General features: G+C 40.9%; 2 protein-coding genes across 7 annotated transcripts; one reads left to right on the forward strand and one right to left on the reverse strand.

Annotated features, from left to right (window-relative positions):
* Nucleotides 1-635: 635 nt before the first annotated feature.
* Nucleotides 636-8645, reverse strand: LOC115677071 (zinc finger protein CONSTANS-LIKE 9-like). Of its 3 annotated transcripts, XM_030600120.2 has the most exons (6): nt 8423-8645; nt 6865-7612; nt 5034-5261; nt 3029-3324; nt 2198-2310; nt 1401-1600 (listed from the first exon to the last, which is right to left on the reverse strand). In XM_030600120.2, the coding sequence occupies exons 2-5, from the start codon at nt 7438-7440 to the stop codon at nt 2214-2216; spliced, it is 1197 nt and encodes a 398-aa protein (XP_030455980.2). In that variant the 5' UTR covers nt 7441-7612; nt 8423-8645; the 3' UTR covers nt 1401-1600; nt 2198-2213. The 3 variants fall into 3 exon arrangements, with proteins under 3 accessions (XP_030455978.2, XP_056172244.1, XP_030455980.2); XM_030600118.2 differs by lacking the exon at nt 2198-2310 and having other exon boundaries at nt 636-1600; nt 8423-8638; XM_056316269.1 differs by lacking the exons at nt 2198-2310; nt 8423-8645 and adding an exon at nt 8131-8155 and having other exon boundaries at nt 636-1600.
* A 5932-nt stretch (nt 8646-14577) lies between these two features.
* LOC115676996 (thymidylate kinase) lies at nt 14578-19337 on the forward strand. 4 transcript variants are annotated; one of them, XM_030600045.2, is made up of 7 exons: nt 14578-14929; nt 15506-15571; nt 16170-16526; nt 17407-17518; nt 17606-17665; nt 18224-18328; nt 18909-19337. In XM_030600045.2, exons 2-7 carry the CDS (start codon nt 15534-15536, stop codon nt 19023-19025), a joined length of 789 nt encoding a protein of 262 aa, XP_030455905.2. In that variant the 5' UTR covers nt 14578-14929; nt 15506-15533; the 3' UTR covers nt 19026-19337. The 4 variants fall into 4 exon arrangements, with proteins under 4 accessions (XP_030455905.2, XP_030455904.2, XP_056172236.1 ...); XM_030600044.2 differs by having other exon boundaries at nt 14578-14909; XM_056316261.1 differs by lacking the exon at nt 15506-15571 and having other exon boundaries at nt 14579-14929.
* The last annotated feature ends 283 nt before the right edge of the window (nt 19338-19620 follow it).

A 19620-nucleotide genomic window follows, 5' to 3' on the forward strand; every position in this document is an offset into this window, starting at 1 on the left:
AAAAAGCAGGTACAAGAATCCGACTCAAGAACAGACAACCACGATACTTTCCATTCCTCGCGAAGCCACCGCCGCCGCGAGGTCTCCACACAGTACACAGTGGCTGTCCAATGGCAACACAATCCGACACATGAACTCGACTATTTTGCATCCACAGCCCAAGTCGACAATGGATACAGTCGAGCGAGTTTCATTCAAGAACATGCACCTTGAACATTCTCAGACTGCACCCACCTACCACCAAGAGCTTGCCGTGCTATGAGTTCCACGTCGGTTCGAAAAAAGGAAGGCAAATCTCTGCTCATTTAACAAATGTTAAGTAAAGAGACTAATTTCTTTGTTCCTCATAAAAACAAAATGTAGATCTAAGTTTCTAAATGCAGTAAAACTACTATTTTCTGTGGAAACTTAAGATAATCGGTTGATCCTACGTTGCGAAGCTCTTGAAAAATTTGCAACCACGTTCTATGTTTTCAACACTGAAAACCATCACCACAATGCTAACCTAGAACAGAACTCAATATGTCGGAAACCTATGACAATAACAGAACTCAATATCTCAGTAGCCTAAACCAAGAGGCTCAGCAGGAAATAGCCTCCACGAGAAGTTCCATGTCACATCCACCACCTCACTCGAGCCATCAATCGATAATTTAAATCCCATAGAAGAAGTGACAGCTAGTACGGCGACAAGTTTTACACGAGAAATTACACTGCACTCAGTGTTCATATACTTCGCAGCAGACAAAAATGAATCTCACATGAAATAAGTACAGATTATTCCCTGCAAGAACGTACAGGAGATCCCTGTGCTACACAGAAATGTGTACTGAATGAAACGCTACAATAACTTCGCTGACCATAGCCAGATTTGGTCCTTCACTATTCCACATATATTTATATCCTGCCTATACATGAAAGTGTGATTTTCTTTTCCCAGCTGTCTTACACATGAATTGCAATAGAAACAATAAAAGCACTAACCTGAGCTTCAGTTGAAACTGTAAATTTGACCAATCACAGAGTCGAGCAGCCAAATGCAGGAAGAGCTTCAGAGAAAGAGGTAGACAAAAGCCTACCCCATATTATCATTTATGACGTCCCTAACTTTGTCTAGTTGGCACCAATTACGATTTCCCCCTTATAGCACAGTGAAGAGGCCCAGAGGATGGCAAGGCAACAGGAACTGCCAAGCAAATGATATTTGTACAATTTGGCAGGAGGAATTTCGCGATTAGTTAATTCTTTATGGCGACGAGGACTACGATCAGCTCCCACATTTCAGTAATGCCATCCCACCATCCCTTTCATATTCAGCTCTCTTGGCTATAACTGAGGCTCCAGTGTCACCATCATGCAGATAGTCAAGGCAATCGATAGAATTGCACCTGCTCCATCCACTTCCCATCGAACCAACTATTTGCAAATAGAAGGTGAGGGTTTTTTCCCTCTGGGAATATATACGTCAACTCAGTAGCTTCTGGTTTGGCTCAATGGGTCATAGTCATAAGCATCACCAGCCTTGACAAAGCGGCCCTTCACTCGCCTTCGCACATCAGCTCTAGCTTTACGAGAGGCATATCTCACCTTCTTCTCAAACCTACGCATAAATCCAAGATACTAATGGAGATTAATAAAAAATAATCAAGGTACAAAACAAACAATTCCCTCCCGCTTTGTGGTGGTGGTTGGTTGTGAGGGTTGGTAATCAAACAAAACTACCCAGCAAATGCAGACGCATGAAACACATTTCGGCATTAAGCAGTTGTTGATTACAAGGCTCTAGAAAATGCGCATAAATGCTTAATTTTCCTGGAGATTGCAGACCAGGCAGGGGAAAGGTGGTTGGATAGGCAATGAAGCATATGTACAGCACTTTACATGTGAAGCTTCCACTACTATAAATGCACATAACAAGCGAACAGACTTGTAGATCTATGTAAAAGATGATTATTTCAACCTACTTTACTCTGAAATGATTGAATACGAGTTACTGAGTTAGTAACTTTGCTTAGGGTGTCAAAGGGAGCCATCATTACCCGTTTCTAGACTCTAGTATCTTTGGCCACAAAAACGGAACCATATCTGCTAATGTCACAGTAAATTCACGCATTAACTGTTGATCAATTTACTTTGCTTAAACAAAAAGTTCCTCAACTAGTTATCCATCTATTTCTCAGTAACCAAAGACACATACCAGCACACTATAAATGTCAAACAATCATGCACCGAAGATTTTGCACCATCAACTGCCACTGCCCAATGACAAAAGTTGGTGTGCTTGACTGTTGATAATTGATCTTGGCAGCTCTGAACAGAGACAAATATTGAAAGAAAACAACTGTAACATCAATAGCGCAGGCTTCAATCCCTCAGATCACAAGCAAGTGCATCAAAGAGCAAGAAGGCCAAAATGGTCATAGAGTGTACAGAAGCTTGTTTGCCGGCATGAAACTAGGACACAGGCCCAAATTCTTATATTGATACGATAACCCGCCAAAAATTGTTCAACTCATGTACACACACACACAGAGGGAGGGAGGGAGGGAGAAGGAAGACATGGGACCACTGGATAGCTTATAGGAGCAGGCATTGATTAAGAAAACAAAAAGAATGGTTAGCTACTAATGTGGACAGAACGTGTAAGTTGGCCGAAGAGGTGAGGCTCATATACAGTTGCATCACAATCAAATAGAACTACAAGCCCACCCAAATATGACAAGTGCTTATCTTATTTTCCACCTCAACCAATAGTTAGTGGCACTTCAAAAAAAGAATAATTCACGTCATTAAAAGTGTATGAGAGAAACAATTAACACACATTGCCCCCGACTCAACTCTCTTAAACTGGAGAACCAAAGTTATGCCAGCGGGCTCGGACCAGTACTGAAATCCCACTCCCAACTATTTTATTCAATTTCTAATAAAGCTCAGGAAACATGTCACAACAACACAGCAGATCAACGTACAGGATCTATTTTATCATGCCTACTGTGACTTGAAGTAAAGGAATTAAACTCATGCTTACTTGCGTGACTTCTTCTTTTCCTTGTAACGCATCACAGCATTGCTCCTGCTTGCTGATGTGAATGAATTTTCAGGACCAGGGGTAGACCATGGAGGCTCTCCCATAAGAAGCATTGATGAAGCCCCACAATCTTGATAATCACCAGCGCTATTCTCTCCAATAGGACCAGAGAATGAGAGATTGGAATGGGGTTGTCTTGTCGAAAAACAAATAACAGGCTCGGTTTTAGAGCTCATCATAGACTCAGCCGAGGCAACACTGCATGCAGGCTGTATTGCGTGTCCAGAAGATGATCCCTGTGAAAAAAATCATGAACTATCTTTGTTCAGTCATATGTCTACATACAAGCCTACTATGCCAGCAATACTCAAACTAAGACAGAATAAGAACGCGAGAGAAGTCCTACGAGCCCTGCAGTGAAAGCAATGCCATTAACACCTGACAGCTAGGAAGATTTAGAAACAAGAGGCAGTGGCATCATGTCGAGAGAGAAGTTCAGCGAACCTGTCACCTATATACCATGGCTGCAACAGACTATGCACCTAACCAGCCATAAACCAAACTAAGCAGGTTACACGCAACCTTAACCCAACCAGATTGCGTATGAAATTCATTAGACTCCAAGCGAATTCCAAATACCACCGAACAAACCTCTCCTGAGTTTAGAAAAAGAATGATAGTATATAACACAAATTGTTACTTCATTAGACAGAAGAAAGGAACTTAAAATACCAGCAAAAAATTCAGCATGCCTTGACCGTATAATGATGGTCACCAACAATTGAAGATGAATTAGAACAAGATTATTGATCCATGAGCAGACACAACCCAAGAGCATTCATATAGTAGAGTTAAAACAACTTTCAGATGCACATACAGTTTCCAATTAGCAGTGTCACCCATCTTTCAAAATGGGAAAGGACTAACCTCATCCTCCTAGACATTTGAGTGAGAGGGAAATCTTTCCCTGCACCATGGAAAGGGAAACACAAACAACAACGACAACAAACACCAAGCCTTATCCCACAAAATTATTAGTTATTTCCTTGGAAGACAAAGGTTGTCAACTCATCAAGAAAGCAAGCCAAGAACAGTCCACCATGATTGAATCGGTACTCAACCCAGAGCTGGGATAAACAAAAGGGGACATCAAACATCAAGCTTCTATTAAATGGTAATAAAATAACACGGTGTTTGACATATTGTCCCACCCCATGTTCTCTTCTTCATTTTGCTTCAAAAGAACGCCCTCGTGTCTAAGCCTACGTGGCACTATTCTTCATCTCCGTGTCTCTGCTAGTTCAGTCTGAAGGAAAATCATATGCCCTGCTTTTAAGGAGACAGCAACTCTTTTCAACATCCCACTACCCACCCTTCTTGTATGTATCTTCTCAAACATAGTCCACTATTTCTCAAATCAGTTTGAAGTGACAATCGATACCAGAAGTAGCTTGACTTTGATGACAATCTCACGCTGCTTTAATCTATAGCCAAAACCAAGGACATGCTGAAACTCTTGTGTTTATAGTTATATTTTATCCCTCAAAAGTGTTCTGTGTACAACAAACAAGTAATATATATTAAAACTTACACAAATATGTTTACAGGGATACCCAGCCTCCAATTTTATTAACCTAGAAAACCAATACTTTACATCATTTCATCTCAATGTGAAAACGCCTAAGGACTTCTCCTGATGAGAATACAATCCATCCCAAGAAACAGTGCAAACTATCATAGACCTAGTATTTATCCTTTCTGAGAAACGAACATGGAAAAACATTGATAGGATTCAACAACAGCAACTACCGATATAACAACATAACCAAACTCCACTCTTCTTCCGCCAAACAGAAAACGGAAAGAAAAGAGGAACAAACACAGAAAAACATATGATGCACAATTGAGTGGTAGAGAGATCATGTCTCTTCTATCGGATCATAGGATAGAGTTTGCAGCAAAATATTCAGAAAGACCAAAAACGCTTCCTTTAATAACAAAATACCTCAGCAACTACTGGACCCTGACAGTTGGAATCACCAGCAGACATTTCCTTTGTCCCAAATAAGCTGTCGATCCCACCATTCTCAAACAGCAATTCTGAGTTAGTTAGGGCAACACCAAAAAGTTCTTCATAATTTTCAAGATCCAAATCCACTTCATCCATGTTGAAATCCTCATAGAACCTATCGTCTTCAAAAAGCCCCGGACTTTTTGTAATAGGGATGCACACCTAAATGAAGATGCATAGGACGCTTCAGAATTCAGTGACGGATGCAATGGATCAATATGCACTAGTACAAAATGCATAACGGAGGAGCTTAATGCAAACAGTTTTAGAAAAGCCGATATCAATCCCAAAGACAAATAAAAAGATCGATTTTGGTGGTGTTTCAGGGCAATGTTTCCCACAACAGAACCCACATATTATGATATCTACTACCCTAATGGAAATGTTGCTATCAAATCATTTTCCTCTACAATAAAGAATAGCAGGACTACTGCTAGAGCCTCAGCACCAGGATGCCCTCTAAGAATGGAATTTACAGGAGAAAAGATCAGCACAAGAGTGGAGAACATAGATGCCTGTCTAACTCGCGTTTCACAAGAAGGCCTCTTAAAGCAAAAGGTCAACGTTATTGGAACTGAACAGCGCAAACTTTGTCGATGCTCGTGTAGAAGTTTTACCTTTGATAAATCGATGACAGATTATTTGATGGTTGAAAATAAAATTCAATATCACACCACGGTCCAGTGATTAAACAAGCATTTGCACAAACAAAGTCAAATTCATGAGATCTGTACCACAAAAGTAGAACTCACATTCACGCGATATGCATATTAGAAGGATTTTACAAATACTGTTAGATTCCTGAAAAGAAATTAACTGTTGATTCGCTTCATAGACTAACCTAATTCAGAATGATTTTTAAAGGGTAAAACCAGAAATACAGCAATAGAATTATCACTTTCATGTGACTGTTGCTAGAATTTAAGCATGGCAGGACAAGTTTAAAAAGGTGAAAGCACTCTCGAAATAGCAGATGGAGCTACCCACACTATTTTAATTTTGCAGCTCAACAATAAACATCCCATACGAGAAGTTGAGTGAATACTTAGGGCTTCTTTGATAGAACTATAATTGAGAACTAAAAATATAAGAACCGAATTTTAAGTGCTGAGAACCTTTTAAGTTCTGAAAATGGAAAACAGAAATCGCTCAATAATAGCTGATATTAGTAACTTCTCAAGCACGGAACTCTGACCCTTACTGGTAGGTTTTAGTATCATATTTGCTATTATTTGTTTTGAAAATGGAAAACAGAATTCGGATGACACTTCTTTCCCAACCTAGTAAAGCATCATTAAACTTGTATCTTCACAATCACAGGATCTAGATTGATTCTTTCAAACATGTCTCTGAACGTCAAATGGCAAAAATAAACCTCATTACTGCCACAACAGAATTCAGTAACACTGATTGCAAAGAGATAATAATAAGCACAATGTGTGCATGTCATTTAGCAAAAAAAATTCAGTCAAATAAAGGAAATGGTTTTAATCATTCACTAAATGGTGGCAAGAACAATCGAGGAAAAGGAGGAGCAATCAGAAAATAGTTCCGTCTTTGAATAATGCTTGTCAAGCAAACAGTTCTGATTTCAGGGAATCAGATACCTTTCAACCTAAAAAATTTTCTTTTCACACCATCATGCACCAACTATGTTGCGACAATCGCAGTCTGCCTTGGAAGAGAACTCATTGGTTGCTTCGTGTTCTTCTCGATGACTTTCTTTTCTCAAAGTAGATGCAAATAAAATGAACTGGTTGTTTACCTTAGGAGTCGCTGTGCTTGCAGATGCAGCCGGCTGACCCACGTTCAGAGACACTGATTTAAGTTCCGGCAATGAAGATGACCCGACCCAAACCTTTGCCTTCCCAGCCTCAACATCAGCACAAACAGATACATCTTGGCTACTGCTATCTTTTGGCGGAATGCAAGCTGCGTTTTCACCCTCCTCTGCTATGCTCATCAACCCCATTTCCTTCTCACACGTGGAATCGCGTACACTGGGGAAGTCTAGCACAAAAGACCAGATTGAAGAAAGCTCTGCTGCTGAGGGACAACCAGAATAACAGTTTAATGTTTGCCTCTTATGTGTTGATGCAGAGGTAGATGCCCCATGACCGATCCAATCACAATTCTGACAAAGCGAGACCCTCTCTTCTGCACATCTAACAACAGCAGGTTGTGAATTACACCTCTCACATAACAGCGTTCTGGAATGGCGCCTCGAAAGGGCGTTGGCAGAATGAACATTCCGATCACATGATAAGCATAAGCATGCAGCATCAGATCGGCAATACACCATAGACCTCTGCTCTCCACAGAACTCACATATATAACCCATTTTCAAGCGGTAACTCCTAGTTGAGACCGGAACAGAATCAAGAGATTTGGGATACTTCTTCAACTCAAAACCGCAATACTGGATCTCAAAATTAAACAGCAAGAACAGCTTCTTCAATCTCTGAGATTCCACCAAGCCCCTTCTCGATCCTCAGTCACACAGTTTCTCCTTTCTGTCAACAAGATAGAATATTAGTCAGCTGGATGTAGCTTCAGGAGATCAAGCTTTGAGTCCTTGTATAGGACAAGCAAAGAAGAAGTAATCTCGACCAAGAAATTCTCGTGTTGCTATTCCCAAAGCAGTAGTTTGCTCGGCGAAAACACACATGAGAAATGCAACGAAAAAATATTGAGCTTTATAAAGATGATAGGAAACCCCCAATTTCAAGCTTGAGAGCAACAAGAATTATACGAAGCCTTTACTTAGAGATAATGTCAAGAGGAAAAGTGAAACCTTTCAGCAGATATTAGGGAAACTTAAAGCAACTCAAGACTGATGAAAAGGGTTTACCTGAAGAAAGCACGAAAAAACTTTGTCCAAAAAAGGGTTTGTGGATTAACCAAAAACTAAGCAGATTTCTAACTTCATCAGTCAGCCTATGGAGAACCAGAGAACTATTATCCTTTTTACCACTGAAAAAAAAAGCATTCAATTTCACATCAAACCGTCAGCAATAAGGACCACATAAACCTTATCCTCCCCACATCGCGAGGAACGATCGATAAAAACAGACCCCGAACTACACCAGCGCCTCCAATTCACCTCGCGAATCCAACACGGAAACTCCGCGATCCAACCGCGGAACTCCACGCACCCAATCACCAACCCCCGGTCGACCCCAAAAACCGAAGCCCTCCTCGATCACCAAGCTCGCGAAGCTGATCTCGAGCGACGCAGCACGACCCGACCGAATCGAAACAAAAACCCACGAAAAACGAGACGACACACGGACAGACAAACAGCCGCGAAAAAACCCCCCCACCTCGTCAGACGGCGGCGAGATCTGCAACCAGCTCCGGCGGCCACCGACGTCAGGCGAGGAAGCGCAGCAGCAGCAGCAGCAGCATGCAAGGAGGAGGAGGAGGAGGAAGGATCAGGGAAACCCTCGACCGAAGAAGAAGAAGAGCTGCGGAGGAGCTTCGCAGAATCGGAGAGAGAGAGAGAGATATGGCGGGTTGGGTATGTCTGCGGGAGGAGTGCATGTGCTAATGTGATGAACCGAGCAGGAAGGGTGACATAAGACGATGAAAAGCGCGCAGGAGAGAGAAAATATATATTAAAAAAAAAAGGATATCATATTTATTATTATTATATTATAAGATATTGTCTTTTTCCCCTTTGGTCGGTATATTATATTATTATTTGGACAATGCAGTTAATGTTGTTTGGCCCATCTGGCGATAAGAAAAAGCGGGATTAAAAAATTGGAAAAAAGTGGCCAATTGCGGGTGGGCCCCGTGTCCTTTTCGGAGTTAAACCAAAAGTTGCTTTTTTCCGTTTTTTCTTTCGTTTTTTTCCCCTTTTTATTCCTTTTTTTTTTAATCTATTTTTTGGCCTTTTTGCTGCTAAAAGTCTAGACTGTGAACATCGTTTTGACTTGTTGCCCCTTTTTTTTTGGAGATGTAAATACTAAATACCCTTGACTAGTCTTTCTATTTTGTTGAGGTTGTCTAGTATTTAGGATGATCGTGTAATTTAATTTTTAGCTTTAGGGACTAATTTTGGGAGTGATTCTGAAATTTATTCTTTTGCTTTTTTGCGAATTTAGCAACCTTCGCACTTTAATTTATATTTAACCCAAATCGCAATGCGGAATTATATGTATTATTTATGTCTAATTCTTTTTTTCATTCTCGAATTTTCGGAGGGAAACTCCATGAATAGATATGTAATACTTCTTTCATAGTCGGTTGTAATTTATCGCGAAGGCTAAAGTTAGACATCTCGAATTTTTCGGTGACTTTTAGTTTTCTTTTTTTTTTTTGGGTCGAAGGTGACTTATTGTTTTTGGTTATACCTTTTTTAGGGGATTTATATTCGTGCTCAATATCGAGCTTTTGAAATTTCATCAGCATACAAATATTGACTAGGAATCATTTGCTTGTCCCATCTTCCAAAGGGGCAAAAAAAAATGAGAAATTAAATTAAGTTTTCCACTGTGTAGAAAATCAAAAATTCAGGAGAAAATCAATTAAATAGTTTTTGGCAATTCCCGAAAAAAATCGCACTTTGCAAGCCCCGCGCAATCTAATGAAACACCTGTCCCTTCTTCACTCGCGTGTTAGTTGTGCATCACGTGCCTTTCCTAAGCTTGTGGCGGCTACTGATCAAGACAATTAAAAACTTAATCACGTTCTTGGAGGTCATAATCATAGGATCAATCGAAAACCCTAGAAATTTCTTCTTGCCTTGCTTCATGTGATGGTGGGGCAATCGATCCTGCTTTGGGAATCGAGTGTTAATTAAGCCACCATTAGACTTAAGTAGAGCAGATGATAAGTGATCCTTTAATTTAATCTATTAAATGATGATCATGCCTTTTTCTGGGAAGTGTTGAGGAAGATCTTCAAGGGGTAAGGAAGCGTGACATTTCTTGATCGATGATCCTCAGTTGGTCACAATTTGATGATGTCACTAGTTAGGCCCGTTTCTATGAAATTTTCTCCGATGAAGTCGTACTTATTGTAGTAAGTAGCCGGCGATGTTATTCGTAAGTAAAGATTAACACCCAAATGGTCCTGACCGAAATCACACGTTTGAGGATTTGGCCAACGAAGCACGAGCTTCTACATTATCGACCGAGGGAATTGGAGCACGACCCTCTTTTAGCGTGGCCCTGTGATGAACCGGAATTCTAGCCAATTCGACAAGGGCTCGGGGGAAGCGATGGCCGAGACAAGAGGGCTATTACGACGTCCAAGGAGCGATCACCGAGACGAGAAAGGCTTGGACAAATTTCAACCGCCAACAAGAATCTTTTGTTGCAAACACATAGAAGAAATCATCATCCTAAAAAATTTCTCCAATTTTTTATTATTAAAAAAAAAATTCAAGAACTCTATCCAAATGATAAAAGAAAGGGAAAAAGCCACAAAAAATCTCAAATCGTGCCCACCATAACATATTTATCTTGAAATTTTTTCGAGACATTACAAATCGTACGTTCACCTTGACACATTTTCCTAAACTTTTTCTCGTGATACAAAAAATCTCAAACTTGTACTTACGTGATACATTCACTTTCCGTCAAGATTCCGTCAGATTAATTTTTATGTCAACACTGTTTGCTTCCTGACATTTATGGTTGCAGATTCTTAATAGTTCCCATCAACAGAAATCTGACGAATCGAGATTTTTAGTGTCACGGAAAAAAAAGGTTTGGAGCAAATATACGACGGTGGTATTTTCCTTATAAAACAGAGAAAAAGAGAGAATGAAAGAAAGGGATGACGATGAACTTGAAACCGGGGGAACCCCAAATCCCAAATTGCCAAAAGGCAAGTGGGAGGCGCAAAGGAGCGGAAAAAGCTCGAAAGCGACGGGCCCGCATCAGCATCGGGGGGGCCCCACTCGAAGATCCGAAAGCCCCGTGGGGGAAAAAAGCGCATCGACACGTGGCGCTCCCACAGCGCCCTGTCGTACTCCATCCCCCCCCCCCCCCCCCCGCGAGCATTAGAGAAACCATTTAACTTTTTTCGCCCACCATCGGATGTGGGGCGCTTGGCTTTTGCAATTTGGACGTCCCACTTGGGATATGATGATTCTAATGGCCTCCTCCTCCTCCTCCTCCTTTGCCCACTCAAAAAAACACTGAAAAGAGTTCCTTTCCCATCCCAAGGGATTTTCTCACAGATCTCCCAACAAAAAAATAATCTATTGAGTAGGGGGGCAGCGAGCGGTTCTGGAGTCGAGCCGGTCCGATCTTGAAATCCGGAACCTACCCCCATAGGGTCGGTTCTCGTGCTTTGAAACCCGGAACCGACCTCTGCAGACCCTGAAACCGACCATGCCGGTTGGTCGGATTCGAGGGTCGATCCAGAGAACCGAACCGATCCTTCCTCTTCCTTTTCAGTTTCGTGTTTTTTCTTTTCGTATTTCTTGAAATGCCAGGCTTTACTCTCTAAAGTACATGTCCTTCGACACGCAATATCTAGAACCGTGATGCTTAGAAACAAAAAATGGGCGAGAAGTAAAACACCGGTAAAAGCCAAACAGAAATCTAAAGCGGCAGGGAATTATCCAAGTCAACTCATCCTTTGGTCAAGCAAAACGAAAACTAAAGCAAAAGTAAAGATCTCCGCTTGCCAAAAGTAACCATTCGCGAAAGATGAACACGTAAAATATAATAAACAACAAGAAGTTGAAAAACTTAACGTAAAAGATGTATTTATAGAACTTTTTTTTTTTTTGATGAGGAAAAACTCACACACGCGCACGCTAAGTCACTCCGACGGATTCGAACACTCAACCTTGGGAGGAAAAGCTCCGCAGGCTGGATGTATTTATAGAACTTCATCTCTCATTCATCCACAAAAGATTGCTCTAAATTCTAACCACCTGAGAACCAAACGCAAACGACAAATATAGTTAAAATGGGTTCGGTCTAAAGTCGGTCTGGTTCAGCACCTTCTTAACCTTGGAACCCGACCGTACAGTGTCGGTTCCCAATTTTCGGGATTGAGCATCGGACCATTTCCCAAGGGAGCCGACCAAATCGGACTGCACGGTGTTGGTTCGGTCCTGCTTGAGGGCTAATCCCGAATCGGTGCTCCCCCCCCTGCTATTAAGCAGATTAATAGATATCAAGATTTCATTCGATATATCGATTTTGTTTACAATCTTCTGAAAAAAATTGACTGGTCTGGTCCCAACCTAGTCCATGAAAAGAGAGGATCGACTCAGTCGTCCGGAGACTTGCAGGAGAATTGATTGCTTGGGATGACTTCGTCAATGAGAATTGATTGCTTGGGATGTACACATGAACAGGTAGGAAGACGAGTGCGAGGCCATTTTGGAAAGTTGGGGAAAAATGTGTAATATTTGAAAGTACAGGGGCAAAATGTGTAATATACCGAAAGTTGGGATGAGTATCGTGAGATTTTTCTCTATTATATAAAAATAAACAAATAGATGTTCAAGGAACTTTTATATCAACTATTCAAGGTTAGATTTTCTTTTCTAAATATGAAAACAGACAAGTTCAAATATCAAATCGAAACGACAATAAGAAAAGAGAGTGAAAATTACCTCTTGGATCTCGTAGTACCGAGTAATTCACTTTTGGTCATTATTGTTTTGTTTGGTTAGTTACTATTATAGTCGTTATAATATTGTATTCCGATGGTTTAAGTTATTCCATCAAATTTTCGTTCGAATTTTATCGGAACTCGTTGAGTCAACATTTGTTATTGATACATGGCTCCTACATAAGAAATCTCTAAATTAAAGTTAAGACTTTTAGTCCCCATACTTCTCGTAGTTCTCAAGTTCAGTCCCCGTGCTTTGTTTTCATGACAATTTGATTGGGAGCGCGGGTTGCCCTTACGTACCTCGTCTTATAACGACATAGTTATTTCTTATGAAAATTAGATGGATGTCGTTGCTGCGTTTCGTGTTTATGTCGACTTAAATGATGCATTAGCTTAAAATGAGATCGAATCAAATCAAGCAACTTATCTAGAGAAATAAATCTTGATAGTCAGAGAGGAACTACATCGAATGGAGTGATATATTGTTAGGAGTCTGTGTTACGGAAATCGTACATCAGAGAATTTGTGCAGTATAAAACTGTTAATATATCTCAGTTGGACTACAAACAAATATTTGGTTTAAGCTTTTGAGTGAAGATGGATCTAATCGGATATTTTAACAAGCTCAGACTTTGATTCCCTCTTAACGATGTCCTCAGGCAAAAGGTATCGGCTCTGTGATATCAGAGCTAGGTATAGATACTTGAATTAAGATGGAGCAGACCTAAAACTGGAGGGAGAAATTTTTTGCATCTTCTCGAGAGTGTGAACATTTCGTCTAAAAGCATGTGATTAATGCTTGTTCACCTCTAGCAATGCTGGGGGTCGCGGCGACGTTGGCAGCAACCTCCCCTCTTCGTCTATCAAATGGTAAAGAATGGTTGACTTAAATGATGCATTAGCTTAAAACAAGATCAAATCAAATCAAAGCAAGTTGTCTAGAGACATAACCTTGACGGCCAAAGAGCGACTACATCGAATGGAGTGACACGTTGTTAGGATGCATGTAAAAGTTAAGTTGGAGAAATTTCATTTTAGAAAATTAATGTGACGTAGAGCTGTTAATATATTCAAATCAGCCCATAATTTATTAGTTTAAGTTTTTGAGTGAATGTGGGTCAAACTAAATATTTTAATACACTCGAGCTCCCTCTCGATAATCTCTCTAGGCAAAAAATGTTAAATGTTGGGTTTCTACCGCGTGCTCCCAACATATATCGATTAGTTATACCAAATTTGGTTATAAAGGCTCGATACATATCGCTTGTTTGATTATTCCAATAAATATTAACAATTATTTTTTTTCCCAAGTATTTAATGCAATTTTGTATGTTTGATAACTACAAAGTGCACACCATTTAGTTGAAATTTTAAGTCAAAAGGCATTTAAAAAGTTCTAACATAAATAGTTGAACATAGCGACTCCCGTTTCCAAAAATTGAATTGATTGGTTCTCAAATTGTCTGTTCTTATCTGGACCACTTTATATTATACGTAACAAATTGAATTTTTTTTAAAAAAATATAAAAATCGCACCATTTTACTATAGAAATATATGTCGGAACCAGACTGGTTGGTTTGGTTACAGGATAGAATTGGCGATTACAACCTTGTCAATGGGAATGGAACCGATTATTATGCCGGTTTAGTTCAGTTTCCGAGTTGAATCGAATTCGGTGTGCGCACCCTTAAATAGTACAAGTTTTGCACATGCCGGGCAGCGTCCCGCCTTGCCTCGTGGGGATCGGGAGGGGCCGCCCGCCCCCTGCCCCGCCCCGCCCCCACGGGGACCGGGGCATCGGCGGGGCCATCTCTCGTGGCCCATATCCGCGATATCAAATCAAAAATGGTAAATTTAAAAAAAAAAAAATCAGATTAGGGCGCCAAAAGGAGACTGAATAGAAGAAATTAGAGCGCGACCTTAAAAGCTTTTGCTCTCTCTATCGCATCATCACTTCGGAGAACCTCCCCCGTCGCGCTCTTCCGGTGCCGTCAATCATCTCCGCCGCCGCCGCCGCCGCCGCCGTTTCTCGCCGTCTCCGAGCCGCACCTCCCCTCTCCCGTTCATCTCCATTGCCGGTCGGGGAGACTCGAGGCGGACCAGTCCCGCCGGAAGCTCCGTCGCCGGCGCTCGTCTTCTTCATCGGAGACGCCGTCCAGAACCTCCTCGTGCAGGTTCGACCGGTGATCGCGGTCGAGATTTCTCCTCGGCAAGGCAAGGTTCGAAGTCTTCTGTCTCGGTGCGTCTGTGGACAGGAACAAAAGAGTAATGTCACGGTGATGTCATGTGGAAACCGACTAGTGTTAGGGCTATTGTTGAGGATTTGGTCTAAATCTCTCTTGATGTGATACCGTTGAACCAAGAAATTGCCCTAGCATTGCGTATAGGACTGTCATCCGAGACGTTCATCGTCCGTTCGACGAAATGTTCAAGTTGAACCAGAACATGCCACCGGTTCCATTGGCTCACCCGGGACCAGACCAGCCTCTGGTCTGGTTCCCTGTTCCTGGGTGGGAACCGGACCACCCGGGAACTGATCACCCCTACTGGAGACTGAGTGAACGAGTTTCTTGTTTGGATTAACTCGCGACTTAGCATTTCGCCCGTTTCCCATCAAGTTCCCGCGGGGGGGACTTTCCTTCCCGGAGCTTCATTCCCGCGAATTTAGCGTAGTACGCTTTGGTCTCTTTCGTTTTTTGTCCCCCTTGAAATTTCCATCAAAAATTTTTTTTTTGGTCGATTTCTTGTGTTTTATGGTTAATTCGTTAAATGGGATGCTGGTTAGAGAGTTTGATTTGTTTTCTGGTTTTTGCAGCTGGAGCTTCTGTGGGGGTCTGGAGGGTATGAACCGTGCTTGCCATTTCATAGCTACTAAGTCCATGTGAGGGTCCTTGAATTAATCCTGTTTCGAGACGAATTTGGATTTAGTTGCTTGGCTGTCACTTTGGGGTTTGAGTTTCGCTCTTTGCTAATTGTTTTTGGTTTGAATTATGTGTTGGATTGTTTTCTCTTTCAATGGAAAGAACATAGTAAACGTCCTGTAAATTTTTTTTGGAACTCTAGCTTTTCAACTCCAAGGGATCCATTTATGTTGTAAGGAAAAAGTGAATTGTGGATGCATATTGATGGAGGAGTTCACTGGAAGTATTAACTCCTGTGTGCGAAATGCAATTGGGTGTTGGATCTTTCGATTGGTGCAATCAAGTTTTGTATTTTTTCAAAATAGTGCAATGGGATCTCTAAAGTTAGAGAATACCATGTAAGAGAAACCGGAAAAGTGATGAATGGAAGACTTTATCGCACTTTTTCAAAAACTTTCAGGACTTGATTGCAATCAGTAACAATGCTTAGAACGTCTTGTGTACTTTTCCCTGTGTTGATGGGAAGCTCTGATATGTTGCTGGAAAGATCATTGTCCTTGATAAATGTTTCAAGCCTTCCCTAAGTACATCGCTTTTGCTCTGTGGGCTTTTCTGCAGAATCTTTGGTGCTGTAGCTGCCAAGAAGTCATTCAATTTTTCTCCTAAGTTTTCTCGGCAGTCTTGGATCCGGGAGATCAGAATGGAGAAGGGTCAGAATAACTGCCTAAACGGTGGCAGCAGAGAGTCAAGAGGTGCTCTTATTGTTCTAGAAGGATTGGATCGTAGTGGTAAGAGTACGCAGTCGATGAGGCTGGTTTCTTTCTTGGAGGGACTGGGGCATTCGACTGAACTATGGCGATTTCCAGACAGAACCACAAGCATTGGTCAGATGATATCGTCCTACCTCTCTAATGAATCGCAGTTAGATGACTACACGACACATCTACTATTCAGTGCTAACAGATGGGAGAAGAGGTATGCCATCTTTCTTGTAAGCAGCTTGCACTTTCCTTGCTAAAATCTGTACACCATGGTCATCTTTTTGCACAGACGAGCTATTCACATAGATGAGCTTAGCAAATATCTAGCTGTGTTTGCCAACTAAGTGGTTCTCGCCTTTCCTTAGTGAGCTGGTGGACATGATGCCTTCTTCATTGTACAGTACTGGGATGGCTAATGATTCTGTGGTTCTTGTTAAACTTAACAAGGCGGAAGGTTGACACCTATTACTCCTTGACCATCTGTTTTAACTGGTCATGTTTACATGCTTACCCTTGTCTTTGTATGAAGGTATCAGCAACAATGATAACATAATCGTTAGAAATTTCTGGAAGATAAGACGGTGAAAAATAATTAAATTGGTGTACGGTTCAGGCAATTGGTTGCTTGAGGATGAAAGCATCCAGGATCTCTATGAGGTCAAAAATTCTAACATGTGATTTGGTTAGGTATCTTTTGCATTCATTACACAACAAGTGTGGAGAAGTTAGGCAAATCAAAAAAATGATTATGATATAATACCACATGTGAATGTTAAATGGTATAGTGGATGCATAAGATACTTTCTTGATAGGATCGTTCGCTATGATATTATCGTGATTAGTACTTGGCAAAGTCAATATCTTTTGAGCAAACTATTATCGAATAATCTTTTTGACAGGGTTATTTTATGGCATATGATTAAGTACGTTTGCTCTCAAACTAGAAAAAAATTTCTGCTGCTAATTAGCATGCCTTATCCTTCATTTTTTTGTTCTTTTTTTTTTGTCATGCTAGTCTTGTACAAAGTGTATGGTAAACAGGTACCAGGATGATTTCCCATTTTATTGGCCAATTATTTCTCTCATGTTTGCAGATCTTTGATGGAAAAAAAGCTGAAATCGGGGACCACCCTCATTGTTGACCGATATTCATACTCTGGCATTGCTTTTTCATCTGCCAAAGGACTTGATTTTGAATGGTGCAAGGTTAACACTGCTAGAGCATATTTCACCAGAAGACTCAATCTTCTTTATGTTTTAGTTTGGAGATGATATTGTTTTTCCTCTTCTCAGGCACCAGAGATTGGTTTGTTGGCCCCAGATGTTGTCTTCTATTTGGACATACCACCTGAGGTAGTTGGGTCATACCAAATTTGACTTTGGGAAAACTCTGGGAATTGTTACGCTGGAAGAAGTACAAACTTTAGTTTATGTTGGTCCGTCTGAAAAAAATTCTTCATTTTTATGATGTCAAAATCTAGAGAAATTAACCACCACCCGCAGCGGCTGCGTTGGCTTGCGCTCTTGTCCCCCCACGAAGGGATCGGAGTTCGAACCCCAGCGTAGTCGTTAGGGATTCTTAAGTGTGGCGCCGTGGTGGTGGGTCCCGCAGCGTCATCCAGGTTTACCCTCCTCCGGCTGTCGCCCGGGTTCCCGGGTTATCAAAAAAAAAAAAAAAAAATCTAGAGAAATTGCCCTTACCCAAAAAAAATCTAGAGAAATTATCGTTGAAAAAGGACAAGTGTACCTGGAAACTGTTGGATCAATACAGAGAAGCATCTCTTTGATTGTCAGACGAAAAAAACAGCGAGGATTTTTTAAATTGTTGAATGTATGATACTGTGCTATTGTTTTATTGTAATATACTGGAACTGGCTCTTCCTGACTCCAGCAGCAATTTCGAAATTTCAGAAAGCTGCGGAGAGAGGAGGATATGGAGATGAGAGGTATGAGAAACTTGAGTTTCAAAGGAAGGTTGGTAAAAGCTACCAGGCTCTGTGTGATGCCTCCTGGAAGGTAGGTCTCATCTACTGAATTCGGCAATATCATTTGACTGTGCGTTTGGTCATTCATGTTAATATGCCTCGTGTGTTATCATCTGGGACATTCCCTCTTGAGTTGCTGTGGTTTTGGGAATCTTTGTAGGCTACATATGCAATCCTCAAAAGATCCATCATTCTTTCTCCTCTTATCATTGGTCTTTAAAGCGCTCAAATAGAGATTTTTTTGCAGTGTACATGGTTCCACTGGTGTATTTAGTTTGCCATGGTTATCAGCTTACTACTAGAGAGGTTTTAGCTCTGATATCTAGCTTCTAAGAGACTGCTGTACATGGTTTTCCACACTGACATTAGATTTTATAGCTGTGTGAATTCCTTATCTGTGCGATCTTATAAGATTTGCATGTTTGCGTTGTATTTCAATCTGCACTTAGCATGCCATGGAAGAATGCTTTGTTTCTTGTCATGATGTGGATTGATGTTGCAGTTCTATCCTTTTCCCTTTATGTTTTCTATCCTGTCTTGACCCTTCGACGACTGAAAGGGCTGAATTTTTGGAGCTGCCGATCATATGGGTTCCTTCCATTTGTTTGCAGATTGTAGATGCTCTGTTACCAATGGAAGATATATCAAAACAGATGCAGGAGATCGCGATCAATTGTGTCTTGGAATGTCAAAAAGGCAAGTGCCTTTCACATCTATGGTCATGTTGATTCTGTCTAGCAACATTGAAGACCTCACACTACCGGCTGGTTGTTTTACTCGAGAACGCGATCTACAGCTATTTATATCTCATTGTAAGAGGAAAATTGCATGCGGCGTTAGCTATGAGACTTTTTACCGTTTCAGGACCATTTTGAAGTATGATATTACTTTGTGAGTCAACAGTATTACAATGAGCTTAGTGTGTTGAGTTGCGTTTTTATTCGAATTTACTCTGTACTTCGTGTTAATATTGCCCTAAGATGGATTGTCAAACAAATTCTCTCTTCTTAACAATTATGAAGTGATTATATTGGATTCTAGGTTCTTTAATTTTCTATCTCATAGAGGAAATATGTAATGATACGTAAACGATATGTTAGTTTTGTTTTTGGCCAGTGATGTAACATATTTATTCAAAGCCGTTAAGATAAAGTGTTAGTTACGGAGTTCTCTCTTAGATCAAGAACCAATCCCAACATTTCAAAGAAGTACGTGGGGTTAAGCCGTTTGGAGAACATGAAACCATCACGAAATCATATTCAAGCTTGTTGACTTGAGACTGTAATGTCACATGATAATCCCGCTGAAGCAATTGTCTAGACG

This window comes from Syzygium oleosum, unplaced genomic scaffold (assembly GCF_021117445.2).
Source record: "Syzygium oleosum isolate NSW1041296 unplaced genomic scaffold, Sole_v2.1 Sole_v2.12, whole genome shotgun sequence".
NCBI classification, from domain to species: domain Eukaryota; kingdom Viridiplantae; phylum Streptophyta; class Magnoliopsida; order Myrtales; family Myrtaceae; genus Syzygium; species Syzygium oleosum.

What these genes read in the sequence shown, in the direction of transcription:
- LOC115677071 (XM_030600118.2), bottom strand. Translation starts at nt 7,440, where the DNA reads ATGGGTTATATATGTGAGTTCTGTGGAGAGCAGAGGTCTATGGTGTAT. An exon ending in CAAGCACAGCGACTCCTAAG is followed by an intron (nt 5,262 to 6,864) that starts GTAAACAACCAG and finishes ATCTTCATTTAG; the next exon opens with GTGTGCATCCCTATTACAAA. An exon ending in GAAAAGAAGAAGTCACGCAA is followed by an intron (nt 1,601 to 3,028) that starts GTAAGCATGAGT and finishes ATTTATGCGTAG; the next exon opens with GTTTGAGAAGAAGGTGAGAT.
- LOC115676996 (XM_030600045.2), top strand. Translation starts at nt 15,534, where the DNA reads ATGAACCGTGCTTGCCATTTCATAGCTACTAAGTCCAT. An exon ending in TTCATAGCTACTAAGTCCAT is followed by an intron (nt 15,572 to 16,169) that starts GTGAGGGTCCTT and finishes GCTTTTCTGCAG; the next exon opens with AATCTTTGGTGCTGTAGCTG. An exon ending in ATTTGGACATACCACCTGAG is followed by an intron (nt 17,666 to 18,223) that starts GTAGTTGGGTCA and finishes TCGAAATTTCAG; the next exon opens with AAAGCTGCGGAGAGAGGAGG.